At 40.3% G+C, this 22,010-nt stretch overlaps 1 protein-coding gene across 1 annotated transcript in view; it reads right to left on the bottom strand.

Moving 5' to 3' along the window:
* Positions 1 to 11,639: 11,639 nt before the first annotated feature.
* The window catches only part of PACRG (parkin coregulated), a 600,083-nt gene continuing 589,712 nt past the window's right edge, over positions 11,640 to 22,010 (bottom strand). The window contains exon 5 of the mRNA XM_040429285.1: positions 11,640 to 12,124. Coding sequence (XP_040285219.1) covers positions 11,964 to 12,124 — 161 coding nt within the window. The 3' untranslated portion in view covers positions 11,640 to 11,963. The remainder of the gene's footprint in view (positions 12,125 to 22,010) is intronic.

Here is a 22,010-nt window from a genome sequence, read left to right as displayed (position 1 = left end):
GGAAGTTGGAGAGTGGAAATTGGACGCTGTGCGGACACTTTGCAGCATTTGATATATTTGTGGGGACTGATTGTCCCTTGCTGAATGAAAGTGAGAGAAGGAAAGGAGAAAGGAAGAAGAAAAGGGGGGAGAAGATATACAGATGGCAGTGGAGTATTTTATACAGTGGACTGATTTATAGATATTTATATCGTACAGTTCCGACTCTGACCTTAACCCCCTCTCTCGCTAGACTAATTCGTTCTAACTCCCTTCTAACTCCCTGAATTACCAAGGATTAACCATTTTTAACCCAACCCCCTCTTACAAAGGTATTATGCTGATACCTCTCCTGTTGGCTTAAGTATTGTAAACTTGCGGTTTTCTCCATCTCTTCCTCCTCGACTAAACACACTCAGATTAAGAAACTGCTCCTGGAGATGTTTTATTCGATTAGCTGTGGACAGCAGGAAATGTACAGTCGTGGCCAAAAGTTTTGAGAATTACATAAATATTGGAAATTGGAAAAGTTGCTGCTTAAGTTTTTATAATAGCAATTTGCATATACTCCAGAATGTTATGAAGAGTGATCAGATGAATTGCATTGTCCTTCTTTGCCATGAAAATTAATTTAATCCCCAAAAAACCTTTCCACTGCATTTGATTGCTGTCATTAAAGGACCTGCTGAGATCATTTCAGTAATCGTCTTGTTAACTCAGGTGAGAATGTTGACGAGCACAAGGCTGGAGATCATTATGTCAGGCTGATTGGGTTAAAATGGCAGACTTGACATGTTAAAAGGAGGGTGATGCTTGAAATCATTGTTCTTCCATTGTTAACCATGGTGACCTGCAAAGAAACGCGTGCAGCCATCATTGCGTTGCATAAAAATGGCTTCACAGGCAAGGATATTGTGGCTACTAAGATTGCACCTCAATCAACAATTTATAGGATCATCAAGAACTTCAAGGAAAGAGGTTCAATTCTTGTTAAGAAGGCTTCAGGGCGTCCAAGAAAGTCCAGCAAGCGCCAGGATCGTCTCCTAAAGAGGATTCAGCTGCGGGATCGGAGTGCCACCAGGAATGGCAGCAGGTAGGTGTGAGCGCATCTGCATGCACAGTGAGGCGAAGACTTTTGGAAGATGGCCTGGTGTCAAGAAGGGCAGCAAAGAAGCCACTTCTCTCCAAAAAAACCATCAGGGACAGATTGATCTTCTGCAGAAAGTATGGTGAATGGCCTGCTGAGGACTGAAGCAAAGTCATATTCTCCGATGAAGCCTCTTTCTGATTGTTTGGGGCATCTGGAAAAAGGCTTGTCCGGAGAAGAAAAGGTGAGCGCTACCATCAGTCCTGTGTCATGCCAACAGTAAAGCATCCTGAGACCATTCATGTGTGGGGTTGCTTCACATCCAAGGGAGTGGGCTCACTCACAATTTTGCCCAAAAACACAGCCATGAATAAAGAATGGTACCAAAACACCCTCCAACAGCAACTTCTTCCAACAATCCAACAACAGTTTGGTGAAGAACAATGCATTTTCCAGCACGATGGAGCACCGTGGCATAAGGCAAAAGTGATAACTAAGTGGCTCGGGGACCAAAACGTTTACATTTTGGGTCCATGGCCTGGAAACTCCCCAGATCTTAATCCCATTGCGAACTTGTGGTCAATCCTCAAGAGGCGGGTAGACAAACAAAAACCCACTAATTCTGACAAACTCCAAGAAGTGATTATGAAAGAATGGGTTGCTATCAGTCAGGAATTGGCCCAGAAGTTGATTGAGAGCATGCCCAGTCGAATTGCAGAGGTCCTGAAAAAGAAGGGCCAACACTGCAAATACTGACTCTTTGCATAAATGTCATGTAATTGTTGATAAAAGCCTTTGAAACGTATGAAGTGCGTGTAATTATATTTCACTACATCACAGAAACAACTGAAACAAAGATCTAAAAGCAGTTTAGCAGCAAACTTTGTGAAAACTAATATTTGTGTCATACTCAAAACTTTTGGCCACGACTGTAGTAACCATTCGCTAACTGGACTCTTTTTTCATTTTTTTTTTCTCTCTCACTAACATTTTTTGGTTTCAAATAATTTTCATACCGTCTCCAGGATGGAAAATGTAATGGGGAGTATAGTGACGCAGATCGGGGCAGTGCAAACTGATGTTAGTGTAATACGTGGTGAGCTGGAGAAAATAAGACAGCGATTACATGAGATGTAAAAAAGGATCCTGTCGTTGGAGCACTCTGTTGAGAAATTAGAGAAGGAGGTTGCATCTCTAAAACAGATAAATAATAAGATGGAACAAAAATTGATAAATCAAGAAGATAGATCGAGAAGAACAAATATAAGATGTGTAGGGATTCCAGAACGGGAAGAAGGGGATAATTGTATAGAATTTATGGAGCGATGGATAAAGGAGAATTGTAAGGAGGGTATCCTCTCTCCCCTGTTCGCTATTGAAAGAGCACACAGGGTTCCCATGAAAAAGAGGGTCCCAGGGGATTACCCATGACACATGTTGGTGAAATGCTTACTCTCTAAGGACCGAGATACAATACTGTTTGATGCTAGAACCTCTGAAAAATATCAGATACATGGGGAAAAAATAAGACTTTTTCCAGATTACTCAGCAGATACTAACGCACGTAGGAAGGAGTTTAAGGGAAGCAGGTTTGAAGTATAGCTTACTCTTTCCCGCAAAGCTAAGGGTGGAATATAAAGGTAGGGTCGAATTTTTTCAGACACCAATAGAAGCTAACGAATGGGCAGACAGGATGGGTTTTTGAGGGGGAGGGGTAGGAAGGGGGGATAAGGAGCCAGTATGCTAAGTAATGGAGCTGCCTCGACTGCTGAGCAGCAGAGGGAGAGCTATTCAGAAGGGTGGGGAGGGAGGTATCTTGGAGAAGAGAGGGGGGTTGGGGTTTTTATATATTTCCCCCCCCCCTATGCTAGATGATCAAGATTCTTTCATTAAATGTAAGAGGTCTGCGAGAAAGGATAAAGAGATATGCTATCTTTGAGTGGATGAAGAGGTTTTTGCCAGCCATCGTTTGCCTCCAAGAGACACACTTAGTTAAAGAATCCTTAAGGTGGTTGGAGAAGAGATGGATAGTGGAAGGGTACCACTCGTTATACACTACTTATTCTGGGGGGGTTCAATTTTGGTACATGATAAGATTAAATTTGAGTGTGTTGCATATGAGGCGGACGACTGTGGTAGGTACATCTTCTTACAATGTAATTTAGAAGGGGTTAAAATGGTAATCGCAAATATATATATTCCACCACCATATAAGCCAGATGTGTTGTATGAGTTGCATAGATTCATGTTGAATAGACAGGAATGTATAATGATAGTGATAGGAGATTATAATGCTGTAATGGATCCACTCAGGGATAGAATGTCTGGCAGAGGGGGAAGAATACAAAATGTGGATTTGTTTAAACTGGCCTTGGAGTTTAACTGGACTGATGTCTGGCGTTATTTGAACCCGGAAGAAACCATGTATTCTTGTTATTCTAAGTCAAATCAAACGTGGTCAAGAATAGATATGGTTTTGGGAAATAAAAACTTAATGATCCAAAATAGGATTAAGATAAACTACTTGCCTATGGCCTTATCCGATCATAGTGCTGTGGTAATGGAATTGGACTTGAACAGAAAGCAAAATTCGCCAATGTTTAAATTTAATCCCCATTGGTTATCGTTAATCCCAAATAAAGAAAGTATATTGGTGGAGTTAAAAAATTTCTTTCAGGAGAATAATAACTCTGCTAAAAGATTGATAGTTTGGGATACCGCCAAGGCATATTTAGGAGGATATCTGTTTAAGAAGGTGAATTATTGGAAAAAAATTACTAAAGAAAAAGGGAATTTATTGGAATTTTTTTTAGAAGAAGCAAGATTAGTATGTATAATGAACCCCACTGGAAATAATAAGAAAAAATGGGAGGAGGAACACGAAAAGTTAAAAATATATCATATGGAGAGAACTAGGAAAGAATTGTTCTTCAAAGGGTTTCGGCTAGCTTCAGAGGGAGAAAAGGTTGGGAAAATCTTAGCAGGTATAGTAAAAAATCAGAGAGGGAAATCATGGATAGGGGCGATTAGAGATAATAGGGATGAAAAAGTTAGTTCACCTGAAGGTATCAAAAAAGTTTTTGTGGATTACTTTCAGGAACTTTATAAGTCTAGGGTACAATATACAAAAAAAGACCTGGACCAATATTTAGATCAGGTTGTCCTGAGTGAGATATCTAAAGCCCAAAAGGAATACCTGGAAAAAGAAATATCTATTTTAGAAATAGAAGAGGTTTTGGGTATGGTGAAACCAGTAAAATCACCAGGGTGTGATGGACTCCCTTTCGAAATATATAAGACCTTCGCGCAGGTGTTAATACCAGAATTAAGAGCGACAGAATAACTAGACCCCGGTTCATATAGACCAATATCTCTGTTGAACACGGATGTTAAAATCCTGGCAAAGGTTTTGGCAGGTAGGCTTTCTAAGGTAAATAAAGGTATAATTCACGAAGATCAGACAGGTTTTATACCCGGAAGAACGATATATTCAAATATAAGAAGGCTGTACCTTAATATTGAAGCTAATAAAACAGAAATTGCTGAGAAAGCCATGCTCTCATTGGATGCCCAAAAGGCATTTGATTGTATCGAATGGGAGTATTTATGGGCAGTATTTATGGGCAGTTGGTATAGGGGAGGGATTTATAAGATGGATTCAACTTATATATTCCAACCCGAGGTCTAGAGTGATGGTGGATGGGAGCTTGTCTCTGCCTTTTGCCCTCTACAGGGGCACTAGGCAGGGATGCCCTCTCTCCCCATTATTATTTGCTATCGCAATAGAACCCTTGGCATGTATGATAAGAAATGATAGGGAGCTCAACGGTTTTCAATATGGGGAAGGAAATGAAAAATTATTAATGTATGCCGATATTTTATTATTTATGCACAACACTGGGGATGAGTTTAATAGAGTAATAGATATAATAGATAATTTTTTTTTTTCCTGGTTTAAACATTAATTGGGGGAAATCCCATATGATGTTATTAGGGAAGGGGCAATTACAGAATGGCTCAAGGGTGCATGTGCTTGAGCAACACGAGAGTTTTAAATATTTAGGTATACAAATTTCTAGAAATATAGAAGAATATGAAAAGTTAAATGTACTCCCTTTAATAAAAGAACTTAGAACTAAAATACATATTTGGAAAAGATTACCTTTGTTAATTCAGGGTCGGGTAAACTTAACAAAAATGATTTTTCTCCCAAAAATACTGTATGTTTTACAAAATGCCCCAATGAGGTTGCCGAAGAAAATTTTTAGGTTATTAGACAGTTTAAGGGTCCATTCACACGTCCGTTGTTTCTTTCCTGATCTGTTCCATTTTTTGCGGAACAGATCTGGACCAGTTCTGTACCCATTAATTTTCAATGGGTCCTGAAAAAAAATCAGACATTGAGCTGTCCGATTTTTTTCAGGACCCATTGAAAATAAATGGGTACAGAACTGGTCCAGATCAGTTCCGCAAAAAACGGAACAGATCAGGAAAGAAACAACGGACGTGTGAATGGACCCTAATGGGGGATTTTATTTGGAAAGGTGCCATTCCTAGGTTAAAGAGAGAAGTGCTTCAGCTCCCAGTAAGAGAGGGTGGATTAGCAGTTCCTAATAGTTTTTTTTTAATTATTTAATAACACAATATAGTCAGATAAAAGGAAGTTTAAATGGTTTAGTGGGAAAGGAGGAATTAACGAAAATGGGATGAGTAGGGAAATGAATCACTTAGAGGTTTTGGAGTCAGGAACACTGGGGAAAAATATCACAGAAAATAGAATATGGAATTCAATAGAATAGATATGGGTGGAAGTTAAAAAAATATTAGATATTAAAGGCTATTTGCAGTATACACCTATTTGGAAAAATATTAAAGAGGACCTTTCACTAGAATAAAAAATGTAAAGTAAGCATACAGACATGGAGAGCTGTGCCCAGGGATCTCCCTGCACTTACTATTATCCCTGGGCGCCGCTTTGTTCTCCCGGTATAGGCTCCGGTAGCTTCATATGTTCAGTTCAACTGGGTGGAGCCTGCCGGCGTCTCCTTCTCCCAGGCTGTAGCGCTGGCCAATCGCAGCGCTCAGCTCATAGCCTGATAATAGTAAGTGCAGGGAGATCCCTGGGCGCCGCTCTCCATGTCTGTATGCTTCGTTTACATTTTTTATTCTAGTGAAAGGTCCTCTTTAATTTAAAGGAAGTGCAAATGATTAGGTCTTACATAGACTGGGATAAAAAGGGGGTGAAATATCTAGGTCAAGTATTTGAGGAAGATAAACTGAAGGATTTTGGCACCTTGGTAAGGGAGTTTGGGATCCCCCAAAAGGATATTTATAAATATTTTCAGCTCAAAAATGCTATGAGTATACCGGTGAATTTTGATAAATATAGAAAGGAACAATCAGATAGAATAGATAAATTTACTAATGGAGGAGAAAAAAGAGGAACAACGGCAAAAAGATATGGGATTTTGATGGATGGGGAAAAAAAACTGATTACGATACTTGCCAGAGGAAAATTAGCTCCCGTTTTTTACGGAAGAAAAATGGAATGATGCTCTTAGAAGTTATATTATGGTGTCGGAAAGGGCCTCACATAAAATCTTTCAGTTTTTTATAGTTCACATGCTACATCGATCTCCTTGGGTGTTAAAGAAAATGGGGGTAAGGGCTGTTTCACACGAGCGGATGCCGTGCGTGACATCCGCTCCGTGAATGACAGCCAAGACCCGATGCAGACTGCAGAAGCACGGAGCATTAACATGATTGATAATGCTCCGTGCCTCTCTGTGATCTCTTTACTACGAAATCACAGTGACAACTTTATCTCACTGTGATTTTGTAGTAAAGAGATCACAGAGAGGCACGGAGCATTATCAATCATGTTAATGCTCCGTGCTTCTGCAGTCTGCATCGGGTATTGGCTGTCATTCACGGAGCGGATGTCACGCACGGCATCCGCTCGTGTGAAACAGCCCTAAGAACTTCTGATATGTGCCCAAAATGTAATGGAGAGAAGGCGGATCTTATGCATTGTTTTTGGAGATGCCCTAAACTTTTTAGGTATTGGAAACAGATTGCAGATATTATATTAGTATTTCTGGGTGTTCAAGTTTTTGAAGACCCAGTAGTTTGTATATTAGGGGCTACAGAACATCTTAAATTGAATAAGGAGATACGATTGGTTTTAGGTAAAGTACTATTTCAAGCCAGACTTCTTATACTTCGGAAATGGGTAAATGGAGATTCCTCCACAGTGGGACAGTGGCAAGAAGCAGTTACTAATTTGATTAAATTGGAACGGGTATCTGAGAGATATAGTGAGAGAGCAGGAAAAACTGATAAAATATGGAAAAAATGGTTGCACTAGGGCCGGATGTGTTTTTTTTTTTTCTTTTTCTCCTTCTCTCTCCAAAGGGTGGGGGGGGGGTATTTGGGGTAAAATGTTTATATTGTTGATTTATGTAATTTGGATCTTTGGATGGTCTGATTTTGTACATGTTTCTTATATAACAGATAAAAAGAAAAATTTAAAAGGAAAAGGAGAAACGGACACCGTCTATTGAAAAATACAATTTTATGGCACAGAAAATTTTTAGAAGCACACGCGTTACACAGCAGATGTGGGCCTAGTAAGGTCCTAGTGACCTAGTAAGGTCACTGTCAAAAGCGGAAACACCGTCTACTGAAAAATTTAATTTTATGTCACAGAAAAATATTAGAAGCGCACACGTTACACAGCAGATGTGGGGCTGGTCAGGGCACTGTCAGAAGCGGACACCGTCTATTGAAAAATTACATTTTATGTCACAGAAAATTTTTTGAAGCGCACACGTTACACAGCAGATGTGGGCCTGGTCAGGTCACTGTCAAAGGGGGACACAGGCTATTGAAAAATGTAATTTTATGTCACAGATAAATTTTAGAAGCGCACATGTTGCACAGCAGATGTGACTCTGGTAAGGTCACTGTCAGAAGCGGACACCGTCTACGGAAAAAGTGCATTGGATGTCACTGATATTTTAGGGATGCGCACATTTTAAATAGGGGATGTGGCACAAATATTTTAACTGTCTGCAGCAGCCTATTACACAGTATTTTGCGCAGGATATATATTGTTGCTATCACACAAAATAGTCCTTAAAAGGACTTTTGGGTCTCTGAAAAGTTTTTTGTATAAAAATCTTCCTATTACATTCCTTACACTGTCTGTCCCTTCCTATGGACAGCTCTCCCTAACACTGAGCAATTTAGCGCAGGTTGCGCTACAAACATATACAGGTGAAACTCCAAAAAATTTAATATCGTGCAAAAGTCCATGTATTTCAGTAATGCAAATTAAAATGAATTGCATTAATGCAGCTTAAAATTTGAATTTTGTGAAAAGGTTCAATATTCTAGGCTCAAAGTGTCACACTCCAGTCAGCTAATTAATCCATACCCCCTGAGCAAAGAGTACCGCAAAATTGTGACTTTGGAGTTTCATAAGCTGTAAGCCATTATCATCCAAATTATAACAAATAAAGGCTTGAAATATCTCGCTTTGCATGTAATAAGTCTATCTCATATGTTAGTTTCACCTTTTAAGTTGGATTACTAAAATAAATGAACTTTGCAAGATATTCAAATTTTTCGAGTTTCACCTGTTTTGCTGCCTTCACACACAATAGTCCATACAAGGACTTTTGGGTCTCTAAAAGGTTTTTGTACAGAAATAATATTCAATTACACTCCCTACACTGTCTGTCCCTTTCTATGCTCAGATCTCCCTGACTTCGAATGAGCCAAACACACGTCATCGGGTGCTATATAGCACCCGATGACGCGTTCCGGCCAGCCAATCACTGCAATGGCAGTACCCAACATGGCTACTGGCATTACAGTGAGGAAAGTACTTACCTGCAAGTTTATTGGCTGCTCAGCAGCCGCAAAACGTGTGGGAAGGAGACTCTAGCATTGCGCTCGAGCACATGCGGTACTCGGCCGAGTACTGGCATGTGCCAAGCATAGCGATGCTCGAGCCGAACTGGTATTTGGCCAAGCATGCTCGCTCAACACTACTTATCATCTTTATATACACTCACCTAAAGAATTATTAGGAACACCTGTTCTATTTCTCATTAATGCAATTATCTAGTCAACCAATCACATGGCAGTTGCTTCATTGCATTTAGGGGTGTGGTCCTGGTCAAGACAATCTCCTGAACTCCAAACTGAATGTCAGAATGGGAAAGAAAGGTGATTTAAGCAATTTTGAGCGTGGCATGGTTGTTGGTGCCAGACGGGCCAGTCTGAGTATTTCACAATGTGCTCAGTTACTGGGATTTTCACGCACAACCATTTCTAGGGTTTATAAAGAATGCTGTGAAAAGGGATAGAAGAGCAATGTTGACTGAAATAACCACTCGTTACAACCGAGGTATGCAGCAAAGCATTTGTGAAGCCACAACACGCACAACCTTGAGGCGGATGGGCTACAACAGCAGAAGACCCCACCGGGTACCACTCATCTCCACTACAAATAGGAAAAAGAAGCTACAATTTGCACGAGCTCACCAAAATTGGACTGTTGAAGACTGGAAAAATGTTGCCTGGTCTGATGAGTCTCGATTTCTGTTGAGACATTCAAATGGTAGAGTCCGAATTTGGCGTAAACAGAATGAGAACATGTATCCATCCTCTGATGGCTACTTCCAGCAGGATAATGCACCATGTCACAAAGCTCGAATCATTTGAAATTGGTTTCTTGAACATGACAATGAGTTCACTGTACTAAAATGGCCCCCACAGTCACCAGATCTTAACCCAATAGAGCATCTTTGGGATGTGGTGGAACGGGAGCTTCGTGCCCTGGATGTGCATCCCTCAAATCTCCATCAACTGCAAGATGCTATCCTATCAATATGGGCCAACATTTCTAAAGAATGCTATCAGCACCTTGTTGAATCAATGCCACGTAGAATTAAGAAAATTCTGAAGGCAAAAGGGGGTCCAACACCGTATTAGTATGGTGTTCCTAATAATTCTTTAGGTGAGTGTATATATATATTCAGCCCACTGTGCCACCATCTCACTAAACTTTTGATTAAGACTACTATACAGACGTCTGATATAGGCCTGTCAATTATCTTATGTTGTTAGTTATACACTGTTAAGTATGCCACGATCATGGTGTTTTCATATGAACTTACGTTATGTTTTTTTTTATGATTTGCTGTAGTTTGATAAAGGTTCGCGAGGCCGAAACATCACACCTGTTTTATACAGCCGCATTTTCCAAAAAAGACTCGCGAGTTTGCATCGTTTGCATTGCTGGGGCTTCTATATCTTTCTACGTTTGGGGTGGGAACCCGACTCCTAGCACAAGAAAGCGGAGTGCCACGAAGTTCTTTTCTATATATTTATGGAGTGTAATAATATTACAGGTTATAGTTGCTAGATTTCTGGAAAGGTTGTTGATCCAGGGAGTTATTCTGATTGTCTGATTGGAGTTGGGAAGGGTTTTTCTCCCTAAAATTAGGAAAATTGGCTTATGCCTCACAGGGATTTTTTGCCTTCCTCTGGATCAACTTGCAGGATCATAGGCTGAACTGGATTGACAAATGGCTTTTTTCAGCCTTATAAACTCTGTTACTATAAATCATTAGCAACATTTTGAACTTCTAAATCTACACCTATAAGGCCATGTAGGAGCCAGTGTTCAGTGCACAAGCACTTCAATTATTCAATGTTTGCAGAATGCTGTTGCATTGTGTTTGTTTTTCTTTTGAAATTTTTGGGGTGACAGGCACCTGTGCATTTATTTCATGTTACAGGATGTGCTAACTTTGTGTTTTGTTTTTGCAGTAGGCATTGGCTGCCCACATTTTGGTTGTGTACTCCTAACTAACCCATCTTTCCCATGGGATATTTTTAATTCTGAGTTGGTTCACACAGAGTTTTTGGAGGATGTTTTGATACAGATTTTATTGCAGGTTTTTCAGCCAAAGCAAAAAGTGTATTCAAAATGTATCAAAAATATAAAGGAAAGACTTATATTTCTCTTTCCTGATGGATCAACCTCTGGCTTCTGCAGGGAAATCTGCCTCAAAACCTCCAAAAAACTCAGTATGAACATACTTTTACAATAGCCTGTGGGCTGATAATAAGCAGGTAAGATATTTGGAAATAAAATCACCCATTACTGCTCTGATGCAAGCCCTTTATTAACCATCCATGATTACTGATAGATTGTCAGGAAATCCATGGGGATTTTGTAAGCAGATATATTATAACAGACACATACATAGGCAGACTGCACATGTAATGCCGATGCAGCTGTTATTTAAATAAAACCCTTCAATGACCTGCAAGAGAATGTTAGTATTTGCTGTATATAATGCCTAACAATGTATATAATAAATTAAGTGATTTACTATATAACTGAACAGTATATACCACACAGCTGCAGAAAAGTCACAGCTGAACTGCCAGTTTTTTCCATGACAAACACCTATTAAGCAGTCAGAGCAAACCCTCATTAAAACCTCTGACATCACCCTTCAGGGCAACAGAATACAGAACAGCAATTTCTGAATTGCATATGAAAATTATAGTTTTATTGTCTGTACAAGTGAAGTCTTAACTCTGACTCTCATTTCAGTCAGCTCGGCCATAAAGAGGGTATTCTTTCATGGTACAAGACTGCACAGTACGCCATTGTAATGTATGAAACAGTCAGTGTTTATGTATTCCATAGCCTGGTACACAATAGTACGAACAGTCAAATGGCCCAGAAGATCTCATTTAAGCAGCTGTGAAGACAGAGAGTCATAAATAACAGCAAAAATGTAACAAATGGGTGTACAGTTTCAGAAGCACAGAGAAGGCATTCCTGACAGCTTACTTATTCAATTTTATTCTAATTTTGCAAACAGGATTCGTAGGTAGGGACCATGTATTTTATATTGATGAAAGCATCTTCTCCTCCGTGACGTTCAAAGGCTTCTAGTGTTTCTTGAATCAAGTCTCCGATGTTTTCCCGTTTTTGCTGGCTGTAGTCAATGCCATCTCCGGAGTTAACTGCATGAAGAGATCACTGTTAGTTCACAGTCTTTTTTTTTATTTCACTTGTTTGCGACACTTCTAGTTTTATCCATCAACAGTAAAATATTAAAATACTTCATTACAAGAAATCATTTTTGCAAAATAAACAGTAGTCTGCAAAGCTGGTTATAGCAAAGTACAAGAAAATGTATGTATACTTTTATATATAATCTCCACCAAGACATAAAGAATATCTAACAGAACAGAATTCACCAAATACTTTTCTGTTACAAAACAGGATAGCAGTATAATAAATGGCACATGGAAGCTAAGGACCTGGTACACATGTGGCATCTGGGCACACAATCTTCTGGCTACAGCTCTGTTGGAACTCCATGGTGCGTTCATTTGAGTAGTGGAAGGGTGATCTGGCCCAGAATCTTCCAAGATTAACTTCAAATAATAAATGAATAGTAATATGAAATCCTAACTAACCTTCCAACTAAGGTGCCAGTCATTTCCTTGTTTTGTACCATCTGGAACCAGTTTAATATATTACAGTAATTTAGCTTTATTATGGCAATCAATCCCTTTGGACATAATATCATGTTGGTAATAACTAACAGGGCTTTAGGAGAATTCACATTTTCCTTTCTTGTACTAAACACTGATCAGTAAATGGCAAGAAGTAACCTCAGGCCCTTGAGTCACCAGTGGTGTAACTAGAAATGACTGGGCCCCACAGCATTCTTTTGAACGGGCCCCCGACTCTCAAAGTACTTCTTTGCAGCCCCCTCCTCATGTACATCCCCCACTGTTGCATCTAGTCAAGAATGCTCTCTCAGACCAGGCCAGGCAGCCGCTCCATCCATTTCCTACAGTTTCACGGTACATAAAATAATTTTATAATACTATTGAGGGGGGGGGACTGGCAATTAAATACTTCATTCCTCATTCTGGATGAGCCCCTTCTGAGTACGGGTCCCAAAGCAGCCGCTTTGCCTGCTTTCCCTATAGCTATGCCCCTGTAGATCACAATGTAGTATCAATAACATGGCATACATAATTTACAGTACTAGTCTCCTTAAAGGATCAAAAACAATTGTTGGTTCCCCTTAGGCTTCAGGACTCTGATGATAATGTAAGATCTGCATTCCCTTTAGTGTTGCCCCTGCCTGTGAGGTAATGGAAGGGAAGCAGAAATCCCTTGCATTCCTGCTATAGGGGCAATTTCAATAAAAACATATTAAAAAACTGAAAGTGTAAAGTAGCAATGATTGAGGTAGAACTTTATATTTAGCAGATAAACATTACATGAAAAATAAAATACATGGTTATTACATAGAAACCCAATAATTGTCTTCTTGAAATAGATTCCCTAATACAGTATCTCCGTGTTCCCAAATGCTATTAAAATCGTATTTAAGTTTTAAAAGAAAAATTCATTTTTGTTCATCGAGTAAGTTAACGGGTATTAAAAGGTCTTCCATAAATCTGAGTTATGTAGGGAATTTATAGACTTAATATACAATGGACATTTCTATTCTCTTTAATTTACTTCACATTGTTGAGCAAAAAATTGCAAGGGGAATAGCAGATAAAAGTTGAAGAATAAAAAGTTTATGAGTGTAAACTATTGATTTACTATAACAAGTGACTCTTGTCAGTACTGTCTACAGGACACAGTCTACATAATTTACAAGACCTATTCATTATTTAAAGTGCTTTAGCAAAGTTTTTCAAAGTGACTTACAACGAAAAAGGGCAACCAAAGGATCAATACTAATCATATAGAGAAAGGAACTCATGAGCTATAAAGGCATATTTAATTTGCATTTACAGGATTAAAACCGTTTATTTAGGGCTTGTTCACACGAATGTAAGGGCTCTGTGCCCGTGCTGTGGAACGCAAATGCACGGGCACCGACCGTAGGCCAGCAGCATCTGGATCGCAGACCCATTCATTTGAATGGAGTCCGCGATCCATCCATTCCACAAAAAGATAGAGCAAGTTCTATCTTTTTGCTGTACGGAGGCATGAAACAGAAACCCACGGAAGCACTCTGTAGTGCTTCCGTGGGGTTCCGTTTCGTTCCGCATCTTCGGATTTGCGGACCCATTCAAGCTAATGGGTCCGCATCCGTGATGCAGAATGCACACGGTCGGTGGCCAGTGTATTGCGGACCTGCCGCATGCGGGCCGCAATACAGCAACGGAGCGGCAACGGCCATGTGAATGAGCCCTTATTGTATAGCTTAGATATCCAGAGATCATGCTTGCAGATATAGACTAATTACCCATTTGTCATGTATGACTACAAAACTATGTCAAAAGTTACTGTTTTTTAATCTATGCATTGCTTATACAGCATGGTACTAACCACATTTAGTGATTACTTGAACACACCACATATGACACATATACACCACATATACTTGTCAACAGTCTTTTCCAAGGAACTTCTACAGCTAGTTTCACATATGCGGTAAGAGATTCTGCAAGCTATTCCGGCAGAGAAAAGCATGCTGGAGCTCTCTAGATCCAGCATTTCCGTACAATACTAGAATGCCTGCTGGCTGCATTACCTATAATGGGGTTCGGCGGAGATCTAGACACTACTCAAGCAAATTTGCAGAGAATTGGCCAGACAAAAACCTTGTAGAGTAGCGTTATCTGTCCCGCTGATTCTCAGCATATATGCCGGGTAGCAGCGGGATCTCTGCTGGACCCCATTACAGTCAATGGGGGCCGACAGGCATTCCAGTACCATCTGGCAATGCTGGATCCAGAGAGTTCCGGCAGGCTGTTCTCTGCTGGTACAGCCTGCCAGATCTCTTACCGCATATGTGAAATTATACTAATCATTTTGTTTTTAATCTCTGGGGGGAAGCCACACAAGCATGTAACAAACTGTAAGCAAATGTTGCCTTGTTTAGGTTTCAAACTCAGGACCCCAATGCCACAAAACAACAGTACTAATCCTCTCCACTGCCTCCATGGGGGAATTTATGAAGCAGTCTGTATGCCTGTATGCCAGTTTGCTAGAATAAAAGTCACAGATTTTGGCACACACCATTTTTAGCAAAAAATGTGCAACTTTTGGGGATTTCACACTGCTCTTGTGTCATGCCCTGCTCAGACTATGTACGGAGGTCTGCCAGATTAGCAGCACGTGTCTAGTCATTTGTTTTGTTTTGGAGTCGTGCTAGATCCGCCTCCCTTCAGGTACACTGGGTGGGGTCATTGGTTTAAATTACAGCCCTCCCAGTGTTCTGTGCGGGTTATAGCTTCTGTCAGGCTGTGGAAGCAAGGAGTGAAGGAATGGTTTTTCCTGCTCAGATAAGATAAGTTGGTTTCAGATTTCTTTGGTTTCCTGTCTAGACTGTTTGAGTGTAGTCTGTCCCCTCCTGGTTCTGAGGGAGCAGGCTGCCCCTTTTTCCCCTTTCACCATCTCAGGGATTCTAGGGTATTCTCAGCCCAGGCACGAGGACACATTATTCCCACCTTCAGGGTCTGAATGTGGGCCAAGCAGAATAGGGAGAGCTGTTAGGGATTTGCTAGGAGGTGACCTAATCCCTAGCTTCTCGCCTAGAAATATTGTTTGTTTGGTTATCTGTGTATCTTATATCCTGTCCGCCGTGACATTTTGTCACAAAAAATTGCATAAAACCTGAAGTAACCATTCTATGCAAAACTGATATTTATATAGATGCATCCATTTTATGAAATGCCCTGCAATGTTTGCCAATAGTCCAATTTGGAGCAAGTTACAGCAACAAAAAATCTAAAGCAAAACTGACTTCAACAAATAATATCGTGATAAATCTCTCCCCATATGTGTAGACTTAAGAAGCCATGTACCTTCCTATAATTCATGTCTACAGTACACTGTACATATCAAAAATCTATAAAACCCCAATTCCCAAAAAGTTTGAATATTGTGTAAAATGTAAATACTTGTAAATAAAAACAGAATGCAAAAATTAGCAAATCTCATAGACCCATTTTTTTTTTCACCATAGTACACATATCAGATCTTGAAAGTAAGACATTTTACAATTTCATTAAAAAAATAACTCATTTAGGCTACTTTCACACTAGCGTTTTTACTGGATCCGGCAGGTTTCAGTAAAAACACTTCCGTTACTGATAATACAACCGTTTGCATCCGTTAAGAACGGATCCAGTTGTATTATCATTAACATTGCCAAGACGGATCCGTCATGAACTCCACTGAAAGTCAAAGGAGAACGGATCCGTTCTGGAAGATTGCTCCACATCCCAGGACGGAAAGCCAACTACAACATGTTGCGGTTTTCTCTCTGGTATGGGAACACAACTAAACGGAACGGAATGCATTTTGGAGCATTCCGTTCTATTCAGTTTTGTCCCCATTGACAATGAATGGGGACAAAACTGAAGCATTTTTTTTGGTATTGAGCCCCTATGACGGATCTCAATACCGGAAAACTAAAACCCTAGTGTGAAAGTAGACTTAGAGACTAGCAGCAATGCATCTAAAAAGCTTCGGAGTCGGGACAGGTGCAACAAAAGGCTGGATAAGTAAGTGGTCCAAAAAACTGCTGTAGGATCTACTTGCAACTGCAATGCATTTGGAAAGTCTTCAGATTTCAGATTTATTAAATGGAAAAACTATAATTTCACATGGACATCTTGATAATCTTTGAGATGTTTCTACACCTTGATTGGAGCGCCCTGTGGTAAGTTCAGTTAAATGGACATGAATTTGAGAGACACACCCCTATCTGTATAGGGTCTCACAGCTGACAATGCATATCAGAGCAAAAACCAAGTCATGAGGAGATAAGAACTGCCTGTAGAGCTCAGAAACATGATTGTGTGGAGGTACACTGCTCTGCACTGAAAGTTCCCAAGAGCACATTGGCATCAATAATTCTTAAGTGCAAGAAGTTTAGGACAACCAGGATTCTTCCTAGAGCTGGCTGCTCCTCCAAATAAAATAACAGGGGGAAAGGAAAAGGGCCTTGGTAAGATAGGTAACTAAGAACCAATGGTCACTCTGTCTAAGCTTCAGAGATACTGTGTGCAGATGGGAGAAACTTCTAGAAGGACCTAACTATATACAGATATATACACTGCTCAAAAAAATAAAGGGAACACAAAAATAACACATCCTAGATCTGAATTAATTAAATATTCTTCTGAAATACTTTGTTCTTTACATAGTTGAATGTGCTGACAACAAAATCAAACAAAAATAAAAAAATGGAAATCAAATTTTTCAACCCATGGAGGTCTGGATTTGGAGTCACACTCAAAATTAAAGTAGAAAAACACACTACAAGCTGATCCAACTTTGATGTAATGTCCTTAAAACAAGTCAAAATGAGGCTCAGTAGTGTGTGTGGCCTCCACGTGCCTGTATGACCTCCCTACAACGCCTGTGCATGCTCCTGATGAGGTGGCGGACGGTCTCCTGAGGGATCTCCTCCCAGACCTGGACTAAAGCATCTGCCAACTCCTGGACAGTCTGTGGTGCAACGTAACATTGGTGGATAGAGCGAGACATGATGTCCCAGATGTTCTCAATTGGATTCAGGTCTGGGGAACTGGCGGGCCAGTCCATACCATCAATGCCTTCGTCTTGCAGGAACTGCTGACACACTCCAGCCACATGAGGTTTAGCATTGTCTTGCATTAGGAGGAACCCAGAGCCAACCGCACCAGCATATGGTCTCACAAGGGGTCTGAGGATCTCATCTCGGTACCTAAAGGCAGTCAGGCTACCTCTGGCGAGCACATGGTGGGCTGTGCGGCCCTCCAAAGAAATGCCACCCTACACCATTACTGACCCAATGCCAAAACGGTCATGCTGGAGGATGTTGCAGGCAGCAGAACGTTCTCCACGGCATCTCCAGACTCTGTCACGTCTGTCACATGTGCTCAGTGTGAACCTGCTTTCATCTGTGAAGAGCACAGGGCGCCAGTGGCGAATTTGCCAATCTTGGTGTTCTCTAGCAAATGCCAAACGTCCTGCACAGTTTTGGGCTGTAAGCACAACCCCCACCTGTGGATGTCGGGCCCTCATATCACCCTCATGGAGTCTGTTTGACCTTTTGAGCAGACATATGCACATTTGTGGCCTGCTGGAGGTCATTTTGCAGGGCTCTGGCAGTGTTCCTCCTTGCACAAAGGCGGAGGTAGCGGTCCTGCTGCTGGGTTGTTGCCCTCCTACAGCCTCCTCCACGTCTCCTGATGTACTGGCCTGTCTCCTGGTAGCACCTCCATGCTCTGGACACTGCGCTGACAGACACAGGAAACCTTCTTGCCACAGCTCGCATTGATGTGCCATCCTGGATAAGCTGCACTACCTGAGCCACTTGTGTGGGTTGTAGACTCCGTCTCATGCTACCACTAGAGTGAAAGCACCACCAGCATTCAAAAGTGACCAAAACATCAGCCAGGAAGCATAGGAACTGAGAAGTGGGTTGTGGTCACCACCTGCAAAACCACTCCTTTATTGGGGGTGTCTTGCTAATTGCCTATAATTTCCACCTGTTGTCTATCCCATTTGCACAACAGCATGTGAAATTGATTGTCACTCAGTGTTGCTTCCTAAGTGGACAGTTTGATTTCACAGAAGTGTGATTGACTTGGAGTTACATTGTGTTGTTTAAGTGTTCCCTTTATTTTTTTGAGCAGTGTGTATATATATATATATATATATATATATATATATATGTGTATATATATACAGTACAGACCAAAAGTTTGGACACACCTTCTCATTCAAAGAGTTTTCTTTATTTTCATGACTATGAAAATTGTATATTCACACTGAAGGCATCAAAACGATGAATTAACACGTGGAATTATATACATAACAAACAAGTGTGAAACAACTGAAAATATGTCATATTCTAGGTTCTTCAAAGTAGCCACCTTTTGCTTTGATTACTGCTTTGCACACTCTTGGCATTCTCTTGATGAGCTTCAAGAGGTAGTCCCCTGAAATGGTTTTCACTTCACAGGTGTGCCCTGTCAGGTTTAATAAGTGGTATTTCTTGCCTTATAAATGGGGTTGGGACCATCAGTTGCGTTGAGGAGAAGTCAGGTGGATACACAGCTGATAGTCCTACTGAATAGACTGTTAGAATTTGTATTATGGCAAGAAAAAAGCAGCTAAGTAAAGAAAAACGAGTGGCCATCATTACTTTAAGAAATGAAGGTCAGTCAGTCAGCCGGAAAATTGGGAAAACTTTGAAAGTAAGGGCTATTTGACCATGAAAGAGAGTGATGGGGTGCTGCGCCAGATGACCTGGCCTCCACAGTCACCGGACCTGAACCCAATCGAGATGGTTTGGGGTGAGCTGGACCGCAGAGTGAAGACAAAAGGGCCAACAAGTGCTAAGCATCTTTGGGAACTCCTTCAAGACTGTTGGAAGACCATTTCAGGGGACTACCTCTTGAAGCTCATCAAGAGAATGCCAAGAGTATGCAAAGCAGTAATCAAAGCAAAAGGTGGCTACCTTGAAGAACCTAGAATATGACATATTTTCAGTTGTTTCACACTTGTTTGTTATGTATATAATTCCACATGTGTTAATTCATAGTTTTGATGCCTTCATAGTCATGAAAATAAACAAAATTCTTTGAATGAGAAGGTGTGTCCAAACTTTTGGTCTGTACTGTATATATTCTGGTAAACAATATACAAGCAACCTTAAAACACTATTGAAGAAAATGTAATTCACAAGCAGTAAGTTACTATTCTATTTGCTGCAGCAGGTAGTCTGTATTTTTAGTCCTAGCAGTTATCTTAATGAAGGGTATGTTCAATCTCCCACAATACTTCTTCTACTTCTTAGCCAAATCTGTCCACTGCCAATGCTAATTTTTATTTCCCTACAATTCCTTATAATCACATTGCTGAGATTTCTTAACAAAGTAGGTTGGATAGCAGCTTTTGTTAGAACATGTTAACACATCACAATGACAGGATAATTCTCCACTGGAAGACACGAATAAAAAGGTTTTCATTAGGAATTGAATAATATCAGCATTTTACAGTGAAGGTCATCACCCTTAAATATATTCAGCATTTATCAGCCCATTACAATACTATACTGGCTGAAAGAACACACATACAATTTTACCGATCAGCCACAACATTGAAACCAACCGGTCAAGCAAATAACACTAATTATCTTGTTACAATGGTGCCTATCAAGAATGGAGTATATTAGGCAGCAAGTGAATAGTCAGTTCCTTGAAGTTGATGTGCTGGGGGTAGGTAAAATGGAAAAGCATAAGGATCTAAGCTACTTGAACAAAGATCAAAATATGCTGGCTAGATTGACATGATGAGAACGCTACAAAAACGGTAGTCTTGTGAAGTGTTCCAACTGTTCTGTGGTTAGTACTTCTCAAAACTGGTCCTAGGAAGAGCTACTGTAGTACAAATTGTGAAAAATGTTTCTTCATGGCTCTGACAAAAACATGTCAGAAGATACAGTGCATTGCAGCTTACTACATATGTGGATGCATAGTATCAGACTGGTCATGCCCATATTGACCTTTTCTACCACTGAAAGCACTACAATAGCAGATGAGCATCAAAATTGGACCATAGAGTTATGGAACAAAGTAGCCTGGTCTTTTACATCATGTGGAGAATGTAGATGGCAACAGGATGCATTATAGAATGAAGGAAAATCGGTGCTGGCACTGTGATGCTATGGGCAAATTCCTTCTGGGAAAACTTTAGTACTGCCATTCATGTAGACATTTATTTTGACTTGCATCACCTATCTAATCTTGCTGCAGACCAAGTTCAGCCCGTCATGGCAATGGTATTTTCACCATACTGCAAAAATTGTTCCGGAATGGTTTGAGGAATATGACACATATAGCCTCTGATCATTCTTTAGAGGCCCCACCTCACAATTTAACAGGATTTTCTGTCTTGGTGCAAATACCACAGGACACTCTCAAATAGGTGACCTACATAACATTAGGCAGATGGTCCTAATGCCATGATTTATCATATATTCTATACTGTACAGTAGATCATATATACTATTATTTTGTATAAGTGGCTGTTTAGCCTTTACTAAACAATAGTTTACCCTTGAGATAAGCTATATCTATCTGAAAGTTTACACAACCCTTTTAAAAGGAATGTGTAATCAGAAAATGAGTTTTTGGTGATGTTTTTGAATTTGCCATGTCCCTATATATTTAAAAAGTCCTAAAAACATGCAGTTTTCACTCTGAGAACTAGATCTAAAAGATTTCCTGTTCTTTGACAGTAGCATATGGGCCATGGAAAGGAGCTGACCTCATTGACTTGTATTGGAGATTTTTCTAGGCATGATCTGTGACCTCTGCACAGATCAGGAGGGAGTAGATAAGCTGAGATGTCACCTATTGTGAATGGTGGATCCTGATTTATCTATACAAAGGTTATAGTTGTCATTGAAATTTTGTATGCGATGATAATAAGATGGCTACTGAAACGTCACCTGAACAGAACATAATGTCTCAACATAGTATTAGTTCTAGTGGCCAGTAAAGATAGTCTTGCGAGATAGCCTCGCGGTTCGCCCGGCAGTCGTTTCACGGCGAACTTTGCTCGTTCGCTGAACAGGCAAGCATATGGCGATGTCTGCCAGCGCCATATTCTTTGCATTGTGCAGAACTTTGACCCATGACACATCGATCAGGAGAAACAGGACAGCCAATTGAGAACTTTCAGCACATGGACACACCCCCTACCCTATAAATAAATTCGATCTGGCCAACATTTTACATTCTGTTTTTTGCCACTGTAGGGATAGATTGCTGTGTGGAGCAGGGACAGACTGTTAGAGAGTATAGAGCACCAGCTAATAGGACCACAAAAGTCCTTTTAAGGACTAGCATATCGATAGGTGTGAGG

Source organism: Bufo bufo, chromosome 4, assembly GCF_905171765.1.
Source record: "Bufo bufo chromosome 4, aBufBuf1.1, whole genome shotgun sequence".
Taxonomy (NCBI): domain Eukaryota; kingdom Metazoa; phylum Chordata; class Amphibia; order Anura; family Bufonidae; genus Bufo; species Bufo bufo.
Note: the sequence above shows the minus strand (reverse complement) of the source record. Positions and strands in the feature narration are given on the sequence as shown.